The 18,443-nt window shown below is 40.9% G+C and overlaps 1 protein-coding gene across 2 annotated transcripts in view; it reads right to left on the bottom strand.

The window, feature by feature from the left end:
• MAP3K1 (mitogen-activated protein kinase kinase kinase 1) overlaps positions 1-17,994 on the bottom strand; it is an 86,984-nt gene extending 68,990 nt beyond the window's left edge. Inside the window, exon 1 of one of the 2 annotated variants that reach the window (XM_061618230.1) lies at positions 17,187-17,994. In XM_061618230.1, the coding sequence (XP_061474214.1) occupies positions 17,187-17,773 (587 nt within the window). In that variant the 5' untranslated portion in view covers positions 17,774-17,994. Of the gene's footprint in view, positions 1-16,494; positions 16,515-17,186 lie in introns of those variants that run through there. The other variant, XM_061618240.1, reaches the window with a different exon arrangement.
• Positions 17,995-18,443: the final 449 nt, after the last annotated feature.

Below are 18,443 nucleotides of genomic sequence, written 5' to 3'. Positions count from 1 at the left end.
TCTTTCATCTCCTGTGAATTCAGCTTCAGTGGATGTCCACAAATTCTAGTGTTCTATGAGAGGGAGATGAGAGTCAGTGTGGTGTAGTGGTTAAGGTGCTGGACTACGACCTGGGAGACCAGGGTTCAAATCCCCACATAGCCATGAAGCTCACTGGGTGACCTTGGGCCAGTCACTGCCTCTCAGCCTCATGAAAACCCTATTCATAGGGTCACCACAAGTCGGAATCGACTTGAAGGCAGTACATTTACATTTTATGAGAGGGAGAAAGTCTCTATCCACTTTCTCCATGCCATGCACGATTTTAGATATCTCTTACTCGCCTCTTCTCTAAACTAAAAAGCCCCAAACGCTGTAACCTTTCATCACAGGGGAGGTGCTTCATTCCCCTGATCATTTCAGTGCCCTTTTCTGAAACTTCTCCAACTCTACAATATCCTTTTGAGATGAGGCGACCAGAACTGTACACAGTATTCCAAAACCAGTTGCACCATAGATTTGTATAATGGCATTATATCAGCAGTTTTGTTTTCAATTCCTTTCCTAATGATCTCTAGCATGGAATTTGCCTTTTTTACAGCTGCCGCATACTGAGTCAACATCTTCACATCAAGCTATCCACTGTGACCCCAAGGTCTCTTTCAGGCTTTGGTCAGTTCAAGCTTCCTTGTGCCTCCATCCTGACTTGCTAACAACAACTCCTCTGCTCTGGTATCTGCTGCTGCCTCCTTCTCCCTGCCTGCCTGCCTAGAGAACTATGGGGATATCATATATATGGCGAAGCCCCGCTCTTTGAAATCAGTGGTCTCATCCCTTTCTGCCTCCCTTGTGGTTGGATAAGGCCTCTAGCTCTATGGCAGAGAACATATTTTGCAGTAGAAAGTACCAGGTTTAACCACTGGCATCTCCAACTAGGGCTGCGAAAGTCTCTGGTCTAAAATCTAGAGAGCTCACTACCAGTAGTTATAGGCAATCCTGAGATAAACAGACCAATATCTATTGGTCTTTTACTCACCTTTTCTCTAAATTAAAAAAACCCAAACACTTCAACCTTTCTTCAAAAGGAAAAGTAACATATGGTTCTTACACTGGTTGTTTAATATGTTATTTTATGTTTCCTTTTTAATTTTTTATTTGTGGTTTGTACACTGTTGATGATTTAAGATGTCTACATTGGGGGCCACTTGAGTTCACCTGGTGGAAAACAGCAAAATAAAAACTTTTAAAAGCTCAGAGTAGCTAGCAGGTCTTTCTCCGGTTTACCAGTCTACAAAGATTAGCTCCATGCCTGCTTTGATTCAATTCTACAGCAAATGACATCCTGGATAATACAACCTCCTTTTATGCTTCAGAGATCAAATGCCACATACCAGTGGGCTCTCACCCCATGGAAGTGGGTTCTAAGCAACTGGATCTTGTCTCATTTACACCAAGCCTTTGAAGAAACCAGCAGCAGAGAAGAAGGGCTGCATTATAGGTGGCCATTGACTTAAATCCTTAGAGAAAGTCATATTTAAAAGAAAACGTGATGTGCAGATATTCAATAACCGTGATTCTTACATGTAGAAACACCACAAAAGTGTTTGTATTTTTGTATATATTTTTTCACTACGCTATTCAAATGTTTCCTTAGGACAGTGTTTTGTTGTTTTGTTGTTATATGCCTCCAAAGTCGCCTACGACTTATGGCGACCCAATGAATCAGAGACCTCCAAGAACATCTGTCATGAACCACCCTGTTCAGACTTTGTAAGTTCAGGTTTGTGGCTTCCTTTATGGAATCGATCCATCTCTTTAGGACAGTGTAAGCATTTTAAAATTTAACATCCACTATTAAGAAAGCTCATCGGGTATCTTCCTCTGTTGAATCAGGGTTCCCTGCTTCCTTTAAGACATGGTGACAGAATGAAACAGGACATAATCATTACTCCCACTCCTCTCCCACATGATGCATGGTTTGGGATTTGTCCTTTTACAGAAAGTTTAGCTGCAAGTCAGGTCTTCTGACGTAACTAATGAGCATACACAGCCAGTTGAAAAGTGTAACCCGTCTATAGATCATATCTGTTAATTATATTCACATTTCCAAAGCCTTCCAAGGCTTTGGACATTTTACAGCTAGGCCAAGAGTGACAGATCACCTGGGCTAAGTGTGTCTGCAAGCAATCTGGAGAATATCCTTCAGCAAGTTAACAGTTCAACCAACTAAGAGTTACCCGTTTCTTGCTTATGATTTTTTAAAATAATATGCAACTCTCTGAACAAGTACTATAGCTCTTACATAGGATACCAAAGACAATGAAAAAGGAAAACTGAGAACCAGGGTTAGATGCCAGACTGTTCCCCTACTGCATCTGCAAATAATCTTTAATGACAGAAAGGACATTTGGACTGTTATCACTAAAGTTGCACACTATGCTTTCGATGCCACCTTGAGTTCTTTGATGAAAGAAAGACAAGATATAAATGTAATAAATAAATAAGTCAGCGTGCACATGAATAAATTAAACACACCAAATATTTTTACTCAGCATACTGGCATGAATGCTTTGTTGGGGAAAAGGCACTTTGTATTTGTTTTATATGGTTTGGGTATTTGTATGTGTGTTTTAAACAAAAGGTCAGGGCAATCTGATAGTCCAGTCGACTAACGCTGGAATCATGTAGTCATGGTCCCATGCTCCAACTGGCAGCAAAGTTATAAGCACAAGAAAAAAACTAATATACCAACCCCAATAGCCAGTCCCGCAATGTCCAAGGCAACCCCATGTCACTGACCTGTCACAAAGTGGCTTGCCAACACTGTCACATTAGCCATGCACAGAAGTCAACATGTAGCAATGGCACTGTCAAGATGCCATTACCTTACCTAGTATAACTATCTCCACTTCTAAGCAGGCAGATTAAGATCTGACAATCCCAGTACAGTCTATCACGATGTTGCAGACAAAAGGGCACCAACTGACACATAAAACTATAAAACCCAGAGTTTATAGATACACGAAATGGTTCTCATAATCTAAGGTAAACAGATTTGCTTGTATGACTATGCTTAATTTTTAAATTTAATGTTGTATTCATTTTCTATCCCACCTTGCCTTAATAAATATGTAAGTGTATTAGCAACATTTTGAGGGTTTAAAGCTCTTTGCAAACATTATCCCAGTAATCCTTAAAACTCTTCTGGAAAAGTAGGCCACAAATCATTATTCCAGATACTGCAAGGGGAGAGCTACCTAAACGTCAAAAGGATGTGCTAAATCAGCACAAATGTTACTATTTTTTTCTTTTTTTTTTAATGAAACTATGATGACATCTTTAGAAATTAATAGCAATTCAAAAACTGGATTAACAAATTAAAATAGAATTTGCTAGTTAAATCACCTTGAATTATGAGTCCAAACATTTTAACTACTTTGCAACTTATCATAATAATAAGCCAAACAACCTGCCCTGTAAGGGTTCCCTTAATATGCTCTAAGGGCTGGAAATTATTGCCTTCCCCACAGAATGCATCATCATGTTTAAAAGCTTTCTCATTTCCTAGTACAATTTTACATAGTACCTGTATCAGGGCAACAAAACCTTGGCACCAGTTAGGGGAAATGCTCACTTTGTAAGGGCTCAGTCATAGACCCCTGCTGCATGAAGCATATGTAAAAGCCTTAGTATTCAAAAAGCCTAGAGAATCAGCAATGAGTATAATGATATATAGACATTTTATTTTCAGAGTAGCACGCTGCAGGATACTTGTAATCTATTCTAATTATACAGACATGAGAGTGGCTGCATACTATAACCAGCATGGAGTTTTCACATTCTGCAATGTTAAATTGAAAATACCCCCATGCCATACTTTTGCTTTCCATAAGATCATTTCAAAACAAAACCTTACAAAACATATAACTCTGAACTCAGAAACGCTTGCTTAACAACCCTCTAAGTTTTCATGGTGATACACAAAACAGAGAGAATGAATAGTTCTAAATGTAAAACAAGAGGGGGAAAAAATCCAGACCCCTGTTGGACTTTTTTCTGGCAGTGGTCTGACCTTCATCTTCTCCAATTTAAAAGTTTAAAAACATGCATGGTTGATTTTTAATTTATGACAATTAATATTGAAGTCTATTATAATGTCAGGCATGCTCAGTAACAACCAACTGTCAGTGTTCTAAAAGCCAGACTCACAGCTGGCTTGGCTAATCAAGGGGTCACACCCACGCCAGACCTTTCACTTTAAACAGTCATGGGTTCCCCCAAAGACTCTTTGGAAGTGTAGTTTATGAAGGGTGCTGAGAGTTGTTAGGAGAATTCCATTCCCCTCACAGAGCTCCAGTGGCCACAGTGGTTTAACAGTCAACCCCTTTTCTGGGGATTGTAGCTCTGTGAGGGGAATAGGGCCTCTCCTAGCAACTCTCAGCACCCTTCACAAACTACACTTCCCAGGATTCTTTGGGGGAACCCATGACTGTCTAAAGTAAAATAAAGGTCTGGTGTGGATGTGGTGAAGGATGTGGTTTACAGTTGTGTGGGAGACTTAAAATTGTGTGCCTGCTGTAGAATAAAAAGGTGGGAGGAACTCTGAAAAACAATGATACTGTTCAAAATGTTTTCCTTTTAGAAAGAAAAGGGGTTTTCCCTCTGCCCAGTGCCTGCCTACCCAATCCCCTCCCTCCTCCCTGCCCCTCCCCCAAGTCAGTTTCACCTAACCTGATTGTACAGGAGTAAATTGCACTGAACTCAACAAGCAGGCAAATGATCAAACCTGCCCCCCTCTTCCTCACTTTTATCCCCTCCCTCCCCATCCGCATCCCTTCCTCCTACCCTCTCATGTCCCTTCCCTCTCCTACATCCTCAGTTTTATCTATTCTAATCATGACTGCATAGGAGTAAATCCCATTGAACTCAATAAGCATGCAAACAATTAGGTCTGCCTTTCCCTCTCCCTCCCTTCTTTCTCCCTTCCCCTCTTCCATCTTCCCTTCTCACATCAGCCTTCCCTCCCTCCTTCATGGTTAGTTTCACATATCCTAAGCATGATTGCACAGGAGTAAATCCCACTGAACTCAATAAGCATGCAAATAATCAAACCTGCCCTCCTCCTTCTCTCCCCCTCCCGCCTGCTCCCATCCCCCTTCTCTGACCTTCATCTTCTGCAGTTTAAATGTTTAAAAAATGCATGGCTGATTTTTAATTAATTTAAGAAAATTAACATACAAGTCTATGATAAGTGCAGGCATGCTCAGTAAGAACCAACTGTCAGTGTTCTAAAAGCTTCCCCCTTGTCCTCTCCACTTCCCACTCCAACCTGCCCTCTCTCCCTTCCTCCTCCTCCTCCTCCCCCGTGGTCACTTTCAACTATCTTAAGCATGACTGTATGGGAATAAATCCCACTGAATTCAATAAGCAAGCAAATGATCAAACCTGCCCTCCTCCTCTTCTCTCACCTGCTCCCATCCCCCTCCTCCCCTCCAAATTCTTCCGAACTACACAGGAAGTGGATTGGACTGTGAAAGATCAACCCAAATTGTGTTTGCATTTTACAAATTTGCTGGGAAGTACAGTATGTCAGAGAGGAGCTCAGGTCTCCTGCTCCCCTCACATATTGACTATAGCTGTCCAATCTCCCTGCTTTTTAAAGTTTGATAGAGATATCTGTTGGCTATGGGTATGTTCTTAACCTGCAAGTGGTTTTTTGCCTATTAGTGAATACCATCTCAATTCCCAGAACTGTTCTTCTACCCCAGTGTTTTTCAACAGTGGGGTTTATCTTCTGTATAATTACTGAGTACCACACAATTTTATATTCAACATTAGAATACCCAAAGCAAGCTAACAACATGTACATTGTATTTCTGATGTTCGGAGCAGTACTTGAGTGTGTCACAGCTGTGTAAACTGTACCTGACATTTTAAAAAATGTGGATAGCTTCTGGTACTTGGCTTGTTCCAGTTTTTTATGTTTCTTACAAACATTTCCCAACATAAAACCAATGTCAACTTACAATAATTGATTTTGAATTTCAGTGTTTTGGAATAAACTATCACATAGAACAAAATTACAATGTACTATTTGTAATTCAGTAATATGAGAGCATTGATCAGGGGTCTGATTACTTTTGCAAAGCACTGTATGCCCTCCTGACATTTGTTCCATCATTCAAACCATAAGTTGAATACACAGTTCTGTGAAGATAGTCCTGTACTGTTGTTGTCAATATTCAATGATCTGACTAGTCTCAAATCAATACTTCTTGCAACTTGTTTTCTTTGCACTGCATACCCAGAGAAATATTAACAGAATCATTTCCCCAATCTCTATAAATATTTACCTAAGTTCCCAATAGCTTCATTTTTTCTTTGCCTCAGTCAGTTGGCCCACTTGCTTCACACTTGTTATTTCTGCCTAATGCAACATCCACTGATAACTCTATCCTGTGAACTTCCAGCACAACGTTTCTCCAGCCCATGGTGGTCCTCAATTATTCTTATAATTAAATGGAACCACAGTTGAGGGCCTCCTGAAGATACCATCTTTACAGGAGGTCCATTCCGCACAACATAGGAAGCAGACCTTTAGTGTAGTGACACCTACCCTTTGGAATTCTCTGCCCTTAATTCTGTATTAGACAGGCACCATCTCTGTTATCTTTTTGGTGCCTACTGAAGACCTTCCTCTTTCAACATGTCTTTTAAGTAAAGATCTTATCCCAGTCTGCACTGGAATTGCTTTTTATTTATTTATTTATTATTTTGATTTATATACCGCCCTTAGCAGAAATAGCTCTCAGGGCAGTGAACAAACAAAGTAAAATACAATATATCATAATAAAAGACCACAAGAACATATACAAACAAACAACAAAAAACACAACAAAAACGAAATACAGCACAAATTAAAGAAAATACAGATTAAAAGATTAAAATTAAAACCTTAATTTTTAAGGGTTTTTAAAGCTTTTTTTTAAAAAGATGCTTTAAAAGACATTTTAATATATTTTAAAGTCTGTTTTTATGATATTTTAGAGTGTTTTGAGTGTTTTTGTTTGCCGCCCCAGTCTCCTACTGGGAGGAGGGCAGGGTATAAATTAGATTACATTAGACAGACAGACAGTGCCCAATTCAGAAGACATATGAGATAGCATAAGGAACCTTCCACATTATAAAGAGTCCCGACTGCTTTTTACAAGGCGCTCCTTGAAATCTCCTTAGTGTGATATATCACTTTGAAGCAATAGATGGTGTAGGGGGTATGCATGAAGAGAAAGAGTCAGGAAGAAAGATGTTTCCAGATGAGGGCTTAATACTGCAAGCAGGTCATTGGCAACCTATTTTTTCAAACTTACTGGATTTTCCATGGTAAGGATAAATCCAAATTAAATGAAGGAGATATTGGCATTTTAATCGAAAGAACATCATGTGGCTGTTGCAAAAATAGGCATGCATGAAGAGCACTAATTCTATTTAATAAACAGCCACCTGGTAGCACCTGAAGAAAGTCCTGCTGTGAATGTGGCATACCCTTGCTATCTGTGCTACCAATGAATGTAAGGAGTTCCTGGCTACAAGCTTCCATTATTCACCAGCTTAAGAATTCTCAAAACATAAAAGTCACCTAGTGATCTCTGGTAAAAAAAAAAAATTGATGGCCTCCAGAATACAATACAAGTTTATACAGCCAGAGATTTACAGCTGCATGCCCACCACAATATTTCACTCTGACTACGGCATGTGACATTCTTCCTTCCAGTCTTAAAAAGCTACTAGCTCTTCAGTGATAAAAGGGAGATAAAAGAGCCACAGGTCTAGAAGTTGAGGTGGGGGGAACGAGCTACATACATAATCACCATCACAAAGCCACAGTGTAAAGGCTGTACTGGCAATTCTGTCTAAGTAAATGTATTACTTGAGCAAATGCATGTTTCCAAACCCCTAAAGATAACATAAAAAGAGGCCGGGATGAGAGTTATTTGCAAAGGAGAATCAGCAAGTGAGAGGGGCATTCTTATCCCTTCTCACCTGTCTGCCAATTCCACCCTCCCCATTCAGACCCTTTCTAGTAGAAGGGGACAGGTTAAAAACTGCTTGGTGGCAGCTCTTGCAGGGGACAATCAGATGGTGGGGAATATTAGTTCCCTTAACTCCTGAATTACCCTGCATTACCATGTTTATCTTGTAACAAATAGCTCTACTTATGGTGTACTGGCTAGATTCTACATAATATTTTTGTATTAAACAAAGTGATACTACAATTGTTGTACATGTGCTGTACCTCTACCAGTCCCTGTTGTGAGCTAGTCCCATTGGAGCAGGAGGGGAGGAAGATTAATCAACAAGCATGAACAAAGCAAGTGGTGGACTATCACTCCCCACCCCTGCCAAGCAGATATTTGCAAGACTGACTGAGTTAGAGTCAAGGTTGGGGAACCAATGGCCCTCCAGATGTTGGAATGGTCTGCAATTCCCATCATTCCTGATCATTGGCTATGCTGGTTGGGGCTCATGGGTCTTGAGAGTCCAATAACATCTGGAAGGCCACAGGTTCCTCATCCCTACTTTAAGTAAAGGGTAGCCCTTATAGCAAAAACTGAATTCCTGATCTTCATCGTGTCTCTTGAATAAGACACATCCCTCATTTTTCCTAGTTAAATCCTATCTGGCAGAAAGCCTTTTAAAATCCCAGTGATGCTTATCATCAGATAGTCACTTCCCAAGTTGAGTGCCAGCCATCTCTCCCCAACTCCCCTAAAAGGTGTAAATGGGCTACCTGGCAAGCCTGCATTGTGATATGATTGACTGCCAGGTGCCAGCTGTCTGAAAAATGCAACCTGAGTAAACAATCATTTAAAATGGGCTGTAGCCATCCAGTTCTTTGCCCCTCACTGATAATCAGAAAACCAACAACTGACCATCTGCACTGTGTTACCATCTATGCTATGAAAAGACCAGAAGCCTGCTTTGTACGCAGCAAAATCAGATAGTTTTGAACTAAAGAGCTCGTTTTATATTCTGCTTTGTCCATTTGTCTTCTTCCTTTCTGTTTATTCTTAATAAACTTCATATAATTTGGTTGTTGGGGTCTTGCATGCATTGCTACCAAACTCACAGGGTCATTGTAAAACTCTCATGAACCTCAATCACTTGGATCAATGCTACAGAGATACAGGACTGGGGCTGACAGAGAAAAGCAAGTTGCTTGTATCTCTGGAACAGACAGGGAGCTGGGTGCTGACTCTGTGCCCCAAGTAAGCTGAGTGGGATCTTGGCAGAGAAAAGCAAGTTTTGTTTGCCTCCGAGAGGGACAAGTAAATTCCATGCTATCTTGGGGTCCCCATCTAAGTAACTGCCTTGGCATCTCAGAATTCATTCCTCCTGGGGGGGCTTAGGTGTTAAGGGAGAGAGTATGGTGGAAGCATTGTCAGTTTGGGGGCACAACTGGTCTACCTAACAAAGCAGCTGTGCAAGGAAACAGATTCTTTTAGCATTCCCCTTTCTTTACAGCCCAAATATAGATTACAGTAATCTAGACATGAGGCTATAAAGCAATGAATTCACAGTTTCTAGGCATAACCAGAAAGGAAGGTTGGTTTTTATCAAACCAAGGTGGGCACATGGTTCAATTCACATAAAACATTAGAGCAGCCCAGCTGGTTCAGACCAGGGATCCAGGATATCTAGCATTCTATTTCCAACAGTAGCCAGCCAAATACTTCCAGGAATCCCAAATGTAAGGCATGAAAGCAACAAACTTTCCTTACTGTTTGTCACCAACAATTAATAATGCCAAGTGATTATTCACATGCCTCTGCTATCAGTAGTGGGCTTGTTCCATGGAGCATCTGAATACCAGTTGCTGGGGAACACAAGCATGTACTGATGGTGAGCTTCCTAATGGCATCTGGTTGACCATCATGAGAACAACATGCTGGACTAGATAAGCCAACAGGGCTCTTCTTATGTCCTTATGTTTTAATCTGAAGTCAAACCAACTGAGTTTGTTCTCTACTTCCCCCTGTTGGTTGAAGTTTGTGGAGGGAGAAAAAAATGTCAAAACCACCATATGCACCACTGAAGAGTTATGGATGATATGAAAGACAAGGATACACATAAAATTTTTGTGGAATAGGCTGCTCTGGAGGCATCCTGACTGTGTGCCCTCAAACATGTATTTTCTCTCCATCCTAATGTTTTGGGGGGGAAATTGGACAAGTTCGTACCAAAAGGTGGCAGTTCACAGCGCCAACTGTCTGCCCTCCCCCATGATGTCACACCAAGAATCCCTGTCACTCCCTGAATTGTTTCCCCCTCCAAGTTTTCTTTTTTAATTAATAAGGCAATAAATGGATAGGAAAGAATGTTCATGAAGGGCACTTTAAAGTATTTTTAAAAAGGCAGACAGGCCATGTGTTTAAAAGGCCGAAACATGTAGAAGGGGCAAGACAGTTTTGATTGATTAGTATGCACTTCAGACATTTCAGCTGTAAAGCCCAGAGGAAACCCAGATGTCCTCAGGGTAGAATGATTTGAATTAATGCAACAAAAATTACTGTACACTCAGAACCACTTTCTATCATCTCTGAAAAGTTCTGGAGAATAGGTGAGGTGCCAGAGAAGAACAATGCAGTGATTAGTAGAAGCCAGCATGAATTTGTGAAGAATGCACCCCTCACAAATTAATTTTCTTTCCTTTCTGAAAAAGTTACTAGCTTAATGGATGCTGTCGACATAGCTTGATATCAGCAAAGAATTAAACAAAGTTCTTCATTTTGTTAGGCAACCTCACATTTTGGTTACCCTTACAGTTACATCACAGTCAGGAAAATTCACAGCTGTCTGGAAAGCTACACTTCAGAGTGCTCATCAATGGTTCTTCATCTAACTCGAGGGAGGCTTTGAGGAGGGTGCTGTAGGGCTCTGCCTTGGTCCAAGGGCTCTACAACATTTTTATCAAATGGCATAGATGAAGAGGTAGACAGAATCCTTAGCAAATTTGCAGATGACACAAATCTCTGAAGGACAGCGAAACCATAGGAGACCAGAATAAAATTCAAACCTCAAAAGAATGGAAATCTGTGTTGCAATGAATAAAATGAAGACATATGCAGAATTATGCATGTAGACAAATAATCAAATGCACAGTTATGGAATGGGGGATTCCTGGGTTGGCAGCAGTACATATCACAAGGATCTCAGGATTGTAATCAATCACAAGCTGAACACAAGTCAACAGTATGATATGAACACACACACAAAAGGCTAATGCAATTTTGGGCTTCACTAATAGAACCATAGTGTCCTAGACACAACTTATAAGTTTCACTTGTCAGCTAGAGTACTTCATCCAATTCTGGAAGCTACGCGCCAATTGTCAGGGATGATGGGTGTCACCTGTTGAGAATGCTGTAGCTCTGGATTTCCTACATCAAATAGGGACTTGGATCCTACAAGCACCCCTCCCCAAATTGACTGAGTTTACCACCAAGAAAAGGGGGGGAGAAGTTTAGATTAATTATTTAAATCAGGTTTCCCATTTTGAAATGCACGTTTCTCCTGGAATATAAGTTGCCTTATATCAGAAAGACTATTTGTCCATATAACCAAGTATTGTCTACTCCAGCTAGCAATACCTATCCAGTATCCCAGAGGCAGAGGTCTTTCACATCACTTTGCAACTGAAACTGGGATGCTCTGCACAGGGTGTACCTCTGAGCTATCATTCCTAAATGTTCATACTAACTAGTTGGTGTAACAACTAAAACATATTTAACTAAATACAATGGGTTGTATCCAATGCTCCACATGTAGTTCCACTGGTGCAACAGGACTTCTGTTTCCTATTCTCCTGTCCAACGCCCCCAAAGTCTGCTCTAGAGGGTTCACCACCCCTCCAGAGCCAATTTTGAGGATGCACAAGGGGCTGGAAGCTCCTTTACACATGTTGCACCAGTAGGGCTGCAGCTCAGTATTTATACACCTTAGGAGTAGAATCCAAAATCTTTGGCCATGAAACTCACATGCCTGTTGCAAAATAAAATTAAGCTTTCTTAGAGACAGATTACTGGTTTTGTTCTTTCTGAACAAATTATGGATTTTTTTTTGCATGCTGACTCACCCATCAACTGAAGGATCACAGCAAGTTCTCTTTTTATATTGTCTCATTTTAACCTAGATCCATTGATGCAGCTAGCTTTAGATCTAGTTTTGAAATACTCTTGACCAATCATGCACATAGCTATAAGACACAAACAACTATACCGGAATGAGTTCCTCATACCTGATAATTGTTTGTATATCTAGAACAATCAGCAAATATACAGCTTGATTTCACTGTTGACGTCCTATAGTATAGGTTATTTGATTATACACCTTGTACTTTATCATTCTTGTACAGCTTTTATTCCCAATTTAAATAAAGCAAAGGGTAGGAAAAATACAATATACAGTAGTGAACTATAAATTCATTTACTGCTATTACGGGAAGTAAAGCTGTATCTTGGCTTTGTAGGAGTACTCAAAACATATAAAACCAACATGTTGCCCTCTAACTGAAGCTATTATAATATGGTCACAGATACATGATTGTGTTTACAGGGAGATACAACAAACCTGACTGCAGAGATAAGCAACATGGAGCATTTTATCAGTAACTCAGAAACAACTCTCAGAACTTGGCTTTGCAATAGAAGGTCTCCCTACCATTTGCGTAACATGGTATGATGTGAGCAAGGATCTGATCTCTCAAACCATTTTGAAAGGGCTAATAAAATGCTGCTTCTCCAAAAACCTTTTATAGGAATAATGGAACGCTTAAGGCTGTGTAAATATAAACAGTATTTACAAAATAAATATATGTAGAGTTTACATTACAGCACACAAGAACCAGGCTTTGATCTTCTTGAATTATTTTTAGTCTGATTATAGATGACCATTAGTAGACAGACTACAGCTGAAGTTATTCAGAGCAAATGACTAATGATAGTTAATAATTATGGGCTTTATATGGAAGAACCCTGCAAAAGGATATTTTTGTTTGTGGCATTATTGTAAATAGCAAATATGCACATACAAATACTTTATTCATGTAGTGAAATCAAGGTATTTCCAAGACAACTACCTTGTCTGCATTTGAGCCAGAGAAGCCTTCTCTTGAAATCCTCAAGATACCACCTGTGACCATTTCACTATGTGTATAATTTAAGACAATTCTTGTATTAATGAATACAACTAACATTTACAAATGCCCATATTCAGCAAGTGAAGTTTGTATGCAGAAGTAGCCTTCCAGACATGTAGTTAGAGCAACACATCATGGTGCTCATCTGGTCCACTGAACTGACTGGATGAGTCTTTTGATCTGCATCCCAATCCATAACCACAAGTTGTCAGAAACAGTTGCCTGCAACGGGAGTTGGATGAGAATCAACAACAGAAACTGTTACTAAATAAAAAGGGTATGTATGGTTTAAAAATGACACGGTATTTGACTTACATTTTTTAAAAAACCATTTAATGATCCCATTTCTTATTCAGTTCTAAGTGACATGTCAGACAAAATTATCTGGCAATTACTTCATCTTTTCCTTAAATCTCTCTGTCAAGTGTTTTGTGACAAGATTAAGGCAACAATTTCTTCAGATACTTTTTCCCAAAATCCTCACTTTGCAGAACATAAAGAAAACCCAGCAATGTTTAATTTCAGTTCCTTATTCTTTTAGTGAAGTGATTATTTGTATTTTTTTGTTACTGTATAGACTTGTTGCTTAGTGCTCATGTTGTAAACTGCTGCCAATGCAAAAGTCAGACAGAAATTATGATGAAGTAGTGACAAAAACTCTTTTAAAAAAATATTTGAACTGCTCAAGCTTTACTTTAAAAATCACCAATTTTTGCTGAATCTCTCCAGATTCTCTTCAAAAGTGTGTGGTTGATAAAACATACTAGCACAGCAGTGCATTTCTCCTAAAAGAGCTACCTACATTATAAACTCCAAAAAATAGAATTTTCCAAACAAATGCAGTGTTCTCTATAAGGAAGGATTAATCAATCCTATTAATGTGGGGATTATACTACACTCATTTGAAAACCTTGATCTTATTGTTTCATGGAATTTACAAAATGAAATTTTCTAATTATATTATATATTAAATATTTGCATAATGTACATTAACAAGAAAAACAGATTTTCTTCCATTTATGCTTCACAGTTGAGCTGCATACATTTTAGCTCCTTCTTAAGGAAAGGTGAGCTACTTTAGCTCCCACAGGTACATTCAATATATATTTACAAATCTGTGACAGCATTTCTCATGAGTTTTTGGTCTAGTTTTAAATTATCGGCAAATGCTGAAATATTGTCAATCGATACGTTACAACTATCCTACAGTATTCAAACTGCAGAATTGCTACAATCAAATGTGCAATATTCTTGGCAGTATTTTTTCTTGGGGGAAAATATTACTACATTGATATGAAATATAGAAGGGTTTTGGAGCTAACATACTGTCTGCCTATTTCAATAATTTTTATTCCACTTTAAAATATTAGCATGAATTATTACCAATTGCACATATAAATTTTACTTTGTACTAACACTTCCCCCTTCACACAAGACATTTCAGTGGAACTACAAGAAACTGTTTACAAGTCTGAAGTCTAACCTTCTCTATTGTAGGCAAAGCAAACTGTACTGTATTAATGTATTTTCAGAGATAAAATGTTTGAGGTACTTGGATTTCTTCAGGGTTTTTTTTAATTATATTTCTTCAGCAGTTAATTTCATGTTTTACCAGTTAACTTGAACTAACAAAGAATATTGCCTTTTTGTCAGAATGTAATATTACACAATGTATTTAGAGAGAATTTTAACTCAAGCCTTTTTTTAAAAAAATCTACAGTTAAACAGGATTCTAGACCTACAAATGAGGTTAAGTATGCTATAACCTCATCAATAAATGTCCGTCTGTTGAAGCAGAATAAAGCACCTGATATTTAATATTACTGTACCTTGTATCATTTGCTATATAATGGACCCTACCTAAACTATGAAAATCTTTGCAACAAATACTGTTGGAACCTCTCTTCTGTTACTGCTAATGCACATAATCTCTATAAATAAGTTATGAATTTAGGTTAATTTCATGCAGCTCTGCAAAAGTATATTTGTAACAAGGAGGGTATTCAGGAAGATTCTCCCATATGTGGAACAATAAGTTAATATTTCAACATAGGTGATATGCCAGACACAACAAGTGCGTAAGTTAAGTATCTTAAAGTAAGAATCTCAGAATCCCACTTGAAAGACATGTTTTGCCAGTGCTTAAACCTGTCATTCCTGTCACAACAATATTGATAAGATATATCCTACATATAGCGTAACATAATATAAATGTTCATTTCAAGAAACATTTCATTCATCAGTTTTACCACTACGTATCTGCACTATCAACATTTTTTAAGACATTTCATTGACTACAAATCAGAATTCCCCTATTTGGGTGTTTGTGTTTTGCAAGTTGCATATAATCAATAAGCATACATCTGTCACTGTTGATTACTTAGTGGACCATTTCTAGAGCTAGCGTTTACTAAAAGGTTGGTTCCTGCCTAATTAACAAGACTTTAATAGTCATAATGGATAGGTGTTAGCATCACAGTTAAAACAGTCATTGGCCATCAGTTAAGCCTAAAAGGAGCAATTTATTATTGGTCACATAGGGCTACATTTATAGTTGTACAGTAATTTTAAAAACAGCATTGATACTAAGGTCAGTCTCACTGAGACTAGTCAGTTTTGCTTCTGAGGAACTGCATTTAGGATAAAACTGAAAGTCCTGGTTTATGAGAATGGCAGTCTGTTCTTTTCACATGAAGCTCTTTCCGGTATGCACTGATAGCAAGATCTGCACCACCAGCCCATGCCACAAACTTACTGACAGCAACCAAATCAAATATGCAAATCCAAAGCGGCAAGGCTACCATTTAAAAACAGAAACAGGACATATGAATGGTTTCAGATATGTTTTAAGCCTCTCTGGACATCTGACAATTAAACTTGCAGTTTTCACTGTAATATCTCCAGATGGAACCTGTGTTTCAGTTTCAAGAATAGACTACACTTGTGTTAATACTTTCAGAAAAACATGCCACGCTATCTTCTACAACATGAGCCACCTGACATATCATACATTTCATACCACAAAAGTGATTATACATGCATATCTATAAACTGCTTTCTCTCTCAAGAGACCCACATTTTTAAAAGTTCTGCAATTTTCAAGCTGCAATGAGGTGGAACAAGGCACAAAAAAGGAGGAATAAAAAAACGCCATCGTTTCTCTCAAATATCGAGAATAGCAACTCCAGAGAAATGCAAACTGCTACCAGATTGCTGAACCATATGTATTTCAACTATGTTGAAATATTGTTTAAACAAAGACACGCACACACTAACACAACACAACAGTGTTTAAAAAGTCCCCGGATCCTCCTACCCACAGCGAAAAGATCTGCCTGAAGAATTAGCGGGTTTAACCGCACTGAAACTGAATGGCTGACACATCCGGTCTTGGGTCCTCCTCCACCACCACCAGCAGGACAAATTCAAACTTCAAAGCCTCTTTGCAGTCGCTGGGCAGATACCAAGCAGCCTTCAGTCCCGAGCGTCCATTATGCACACACATTCCTTGCACTGTGTGTGCATAAATCTCTGCACTGAAAATCTCCCACACTCGAGCAAAAAACACGGTGGAGAAGGTGAGGGAGCCAAAGAGAGAAACGCAGCGAGGGAAGAAGAAGGGCAGAAGAGTCTGGTGCCAAAACAATGCTTAGGAAGCAACTCTGCACGCTGACCTGCACCCGAAGAGCGACCCCTGGCAAGTTTTCTTGACAAATCCCAACGCCTTCCAAGCTCAGGAAGCTTCCACGAATTAACACAGGCAAGGCACCAAACCCTTGCAATTCGGAAAGAGTATTTCCAAACACACACACACCATCTCCCCACACAGCAGTGCCCAGACCTCAGTTACCTGCTCATGGAAGAGAGGAGAAAAGGACCGAGACCCAAATAACTCCCTTACCTCCAACAGGCCCAACCCAATGCCCGGAAGATCTCGCCGTTTTCAAGTGTCACCCTGCACTGCCTGACCGACAGCAGCCCCAGAAACAAACACACACACACACACCCTCACCCTGTTCCAACTGCAGGCGGTGGCGGCTCCATGGTCTTTTCGGCGGCGCCAGCTCCCGCACCTTGAGTCCCGGCGCCCGCCAGCGGCGTGTCGTGTGAGCCGGCGAGGATGAAGCTGCGGCTGGGGGAGGACGCGGGGCTGCCGGGGGAAGAACGCGGTGCCGTGGGCGCAGGCTGCACCGCCGAGGAAGAAGAGGTGGTGGTAGCGAGGGCGGCAGCTCCCGAGAGGCAGAAGGGCAACTCTGGGCACTCGGCGGGCTCCGGTAGCCCGTCGAGTTCCACGCTCCGCACTTTGCGCAGCTGCTTCCGCCTCCAGTCTGAGCGCGGCTCCCTGCCGCTGCCGCCCGAGTCTTTCGCCAGGAGCCCTCCAACGCCGCCGCCTCCAGCGCTCCCAGTCCCGCCGGTCCTCACAGATTTCGGGCTCCGGGCGGCGGCTGCGGCGGACGAAACGGAGGAGGAGGAGGCGGCGGCAGTAGCAGCACAGGCGGCGGCGTCTTCCTTACCCGAAGATAATCCCACCGAGAAGGAGATGCGATTCGCAGCTGCAGCGGCAGCCAGAGCTGCCGCCGGTCCGCCTGCCGCCGCCATTTTCTCTGGCGGGTCGCATCACATCGCACACTCGCGCTCCGTCAGCCAGTCGCACCGGACTCTGTGAGGGGGAAACGCGAGCGAGCGAGAGAGAGAGAATTGCACGGGCTGCCAACACGCAAACTGCGCGGGCTGCGCAGGTTGCGTAGCGTGAGGGGGCTGGGCCGATTGGGCGGGCCCAGGTTGAAGGAGGGAATGACTAAAGGAAACAGGCGATAGGTAAACTGAGCGAGCGTTGAGGCGCGCTCCTCAGCCAGGTTCTCTCTTTAGCGCCTCCTGTGGTCAGCCAGGTACTTGGCTCTTGGCGTTTGTGTAAAAAAAAAAAAAAACCCGCAGCTCCTTCTCCTCGCCCCTTTCCCACAGCCGGAATGGGCTCTGTCAGCCGCCCTGTTTAAAACCAAACACAAGGAAAACGAAGGCAGGGAACTGAGCCCTTACAATCCCATTTTTCAATCTTTGGGGGCGCATTGTTGACATCACTGAACGACAAGCAGTTTTTAGTTTTTGCCCACATCTCCTGATCTACACCCAGGCAGGTGGTGTTGGTTTTTTTTTAAAAAAAGGGTCGGTGGGATTCAAATATGGAATGCCCCACCTGCAGCCTGAGAAGTGGTACATCCCACTCTGTCACTTCAGGGCTCTGCCACCCTCTTCTGCCGCATGTGTATGC

The sequence above is a fragment of the Rhineura floridana genome, chromosome 1, assembly GCF_030035675.1.
Source record: "Rhineura floridana isolate rRhiFlo1 chromosome 1, rRhiFlo1.hap2, whole genome shotgun sequence".
Lineage (NCBI taxonomy): Eukaryota > Metazoa > Chordata > Lepidosauria > Squamata > Rhineuridae > Rhineura > Rhineura floridana.
Note: the sequence above shows the minus strand (reverse complement) of the source record. Positions and strands in the feature narration are given on the sequence as shown.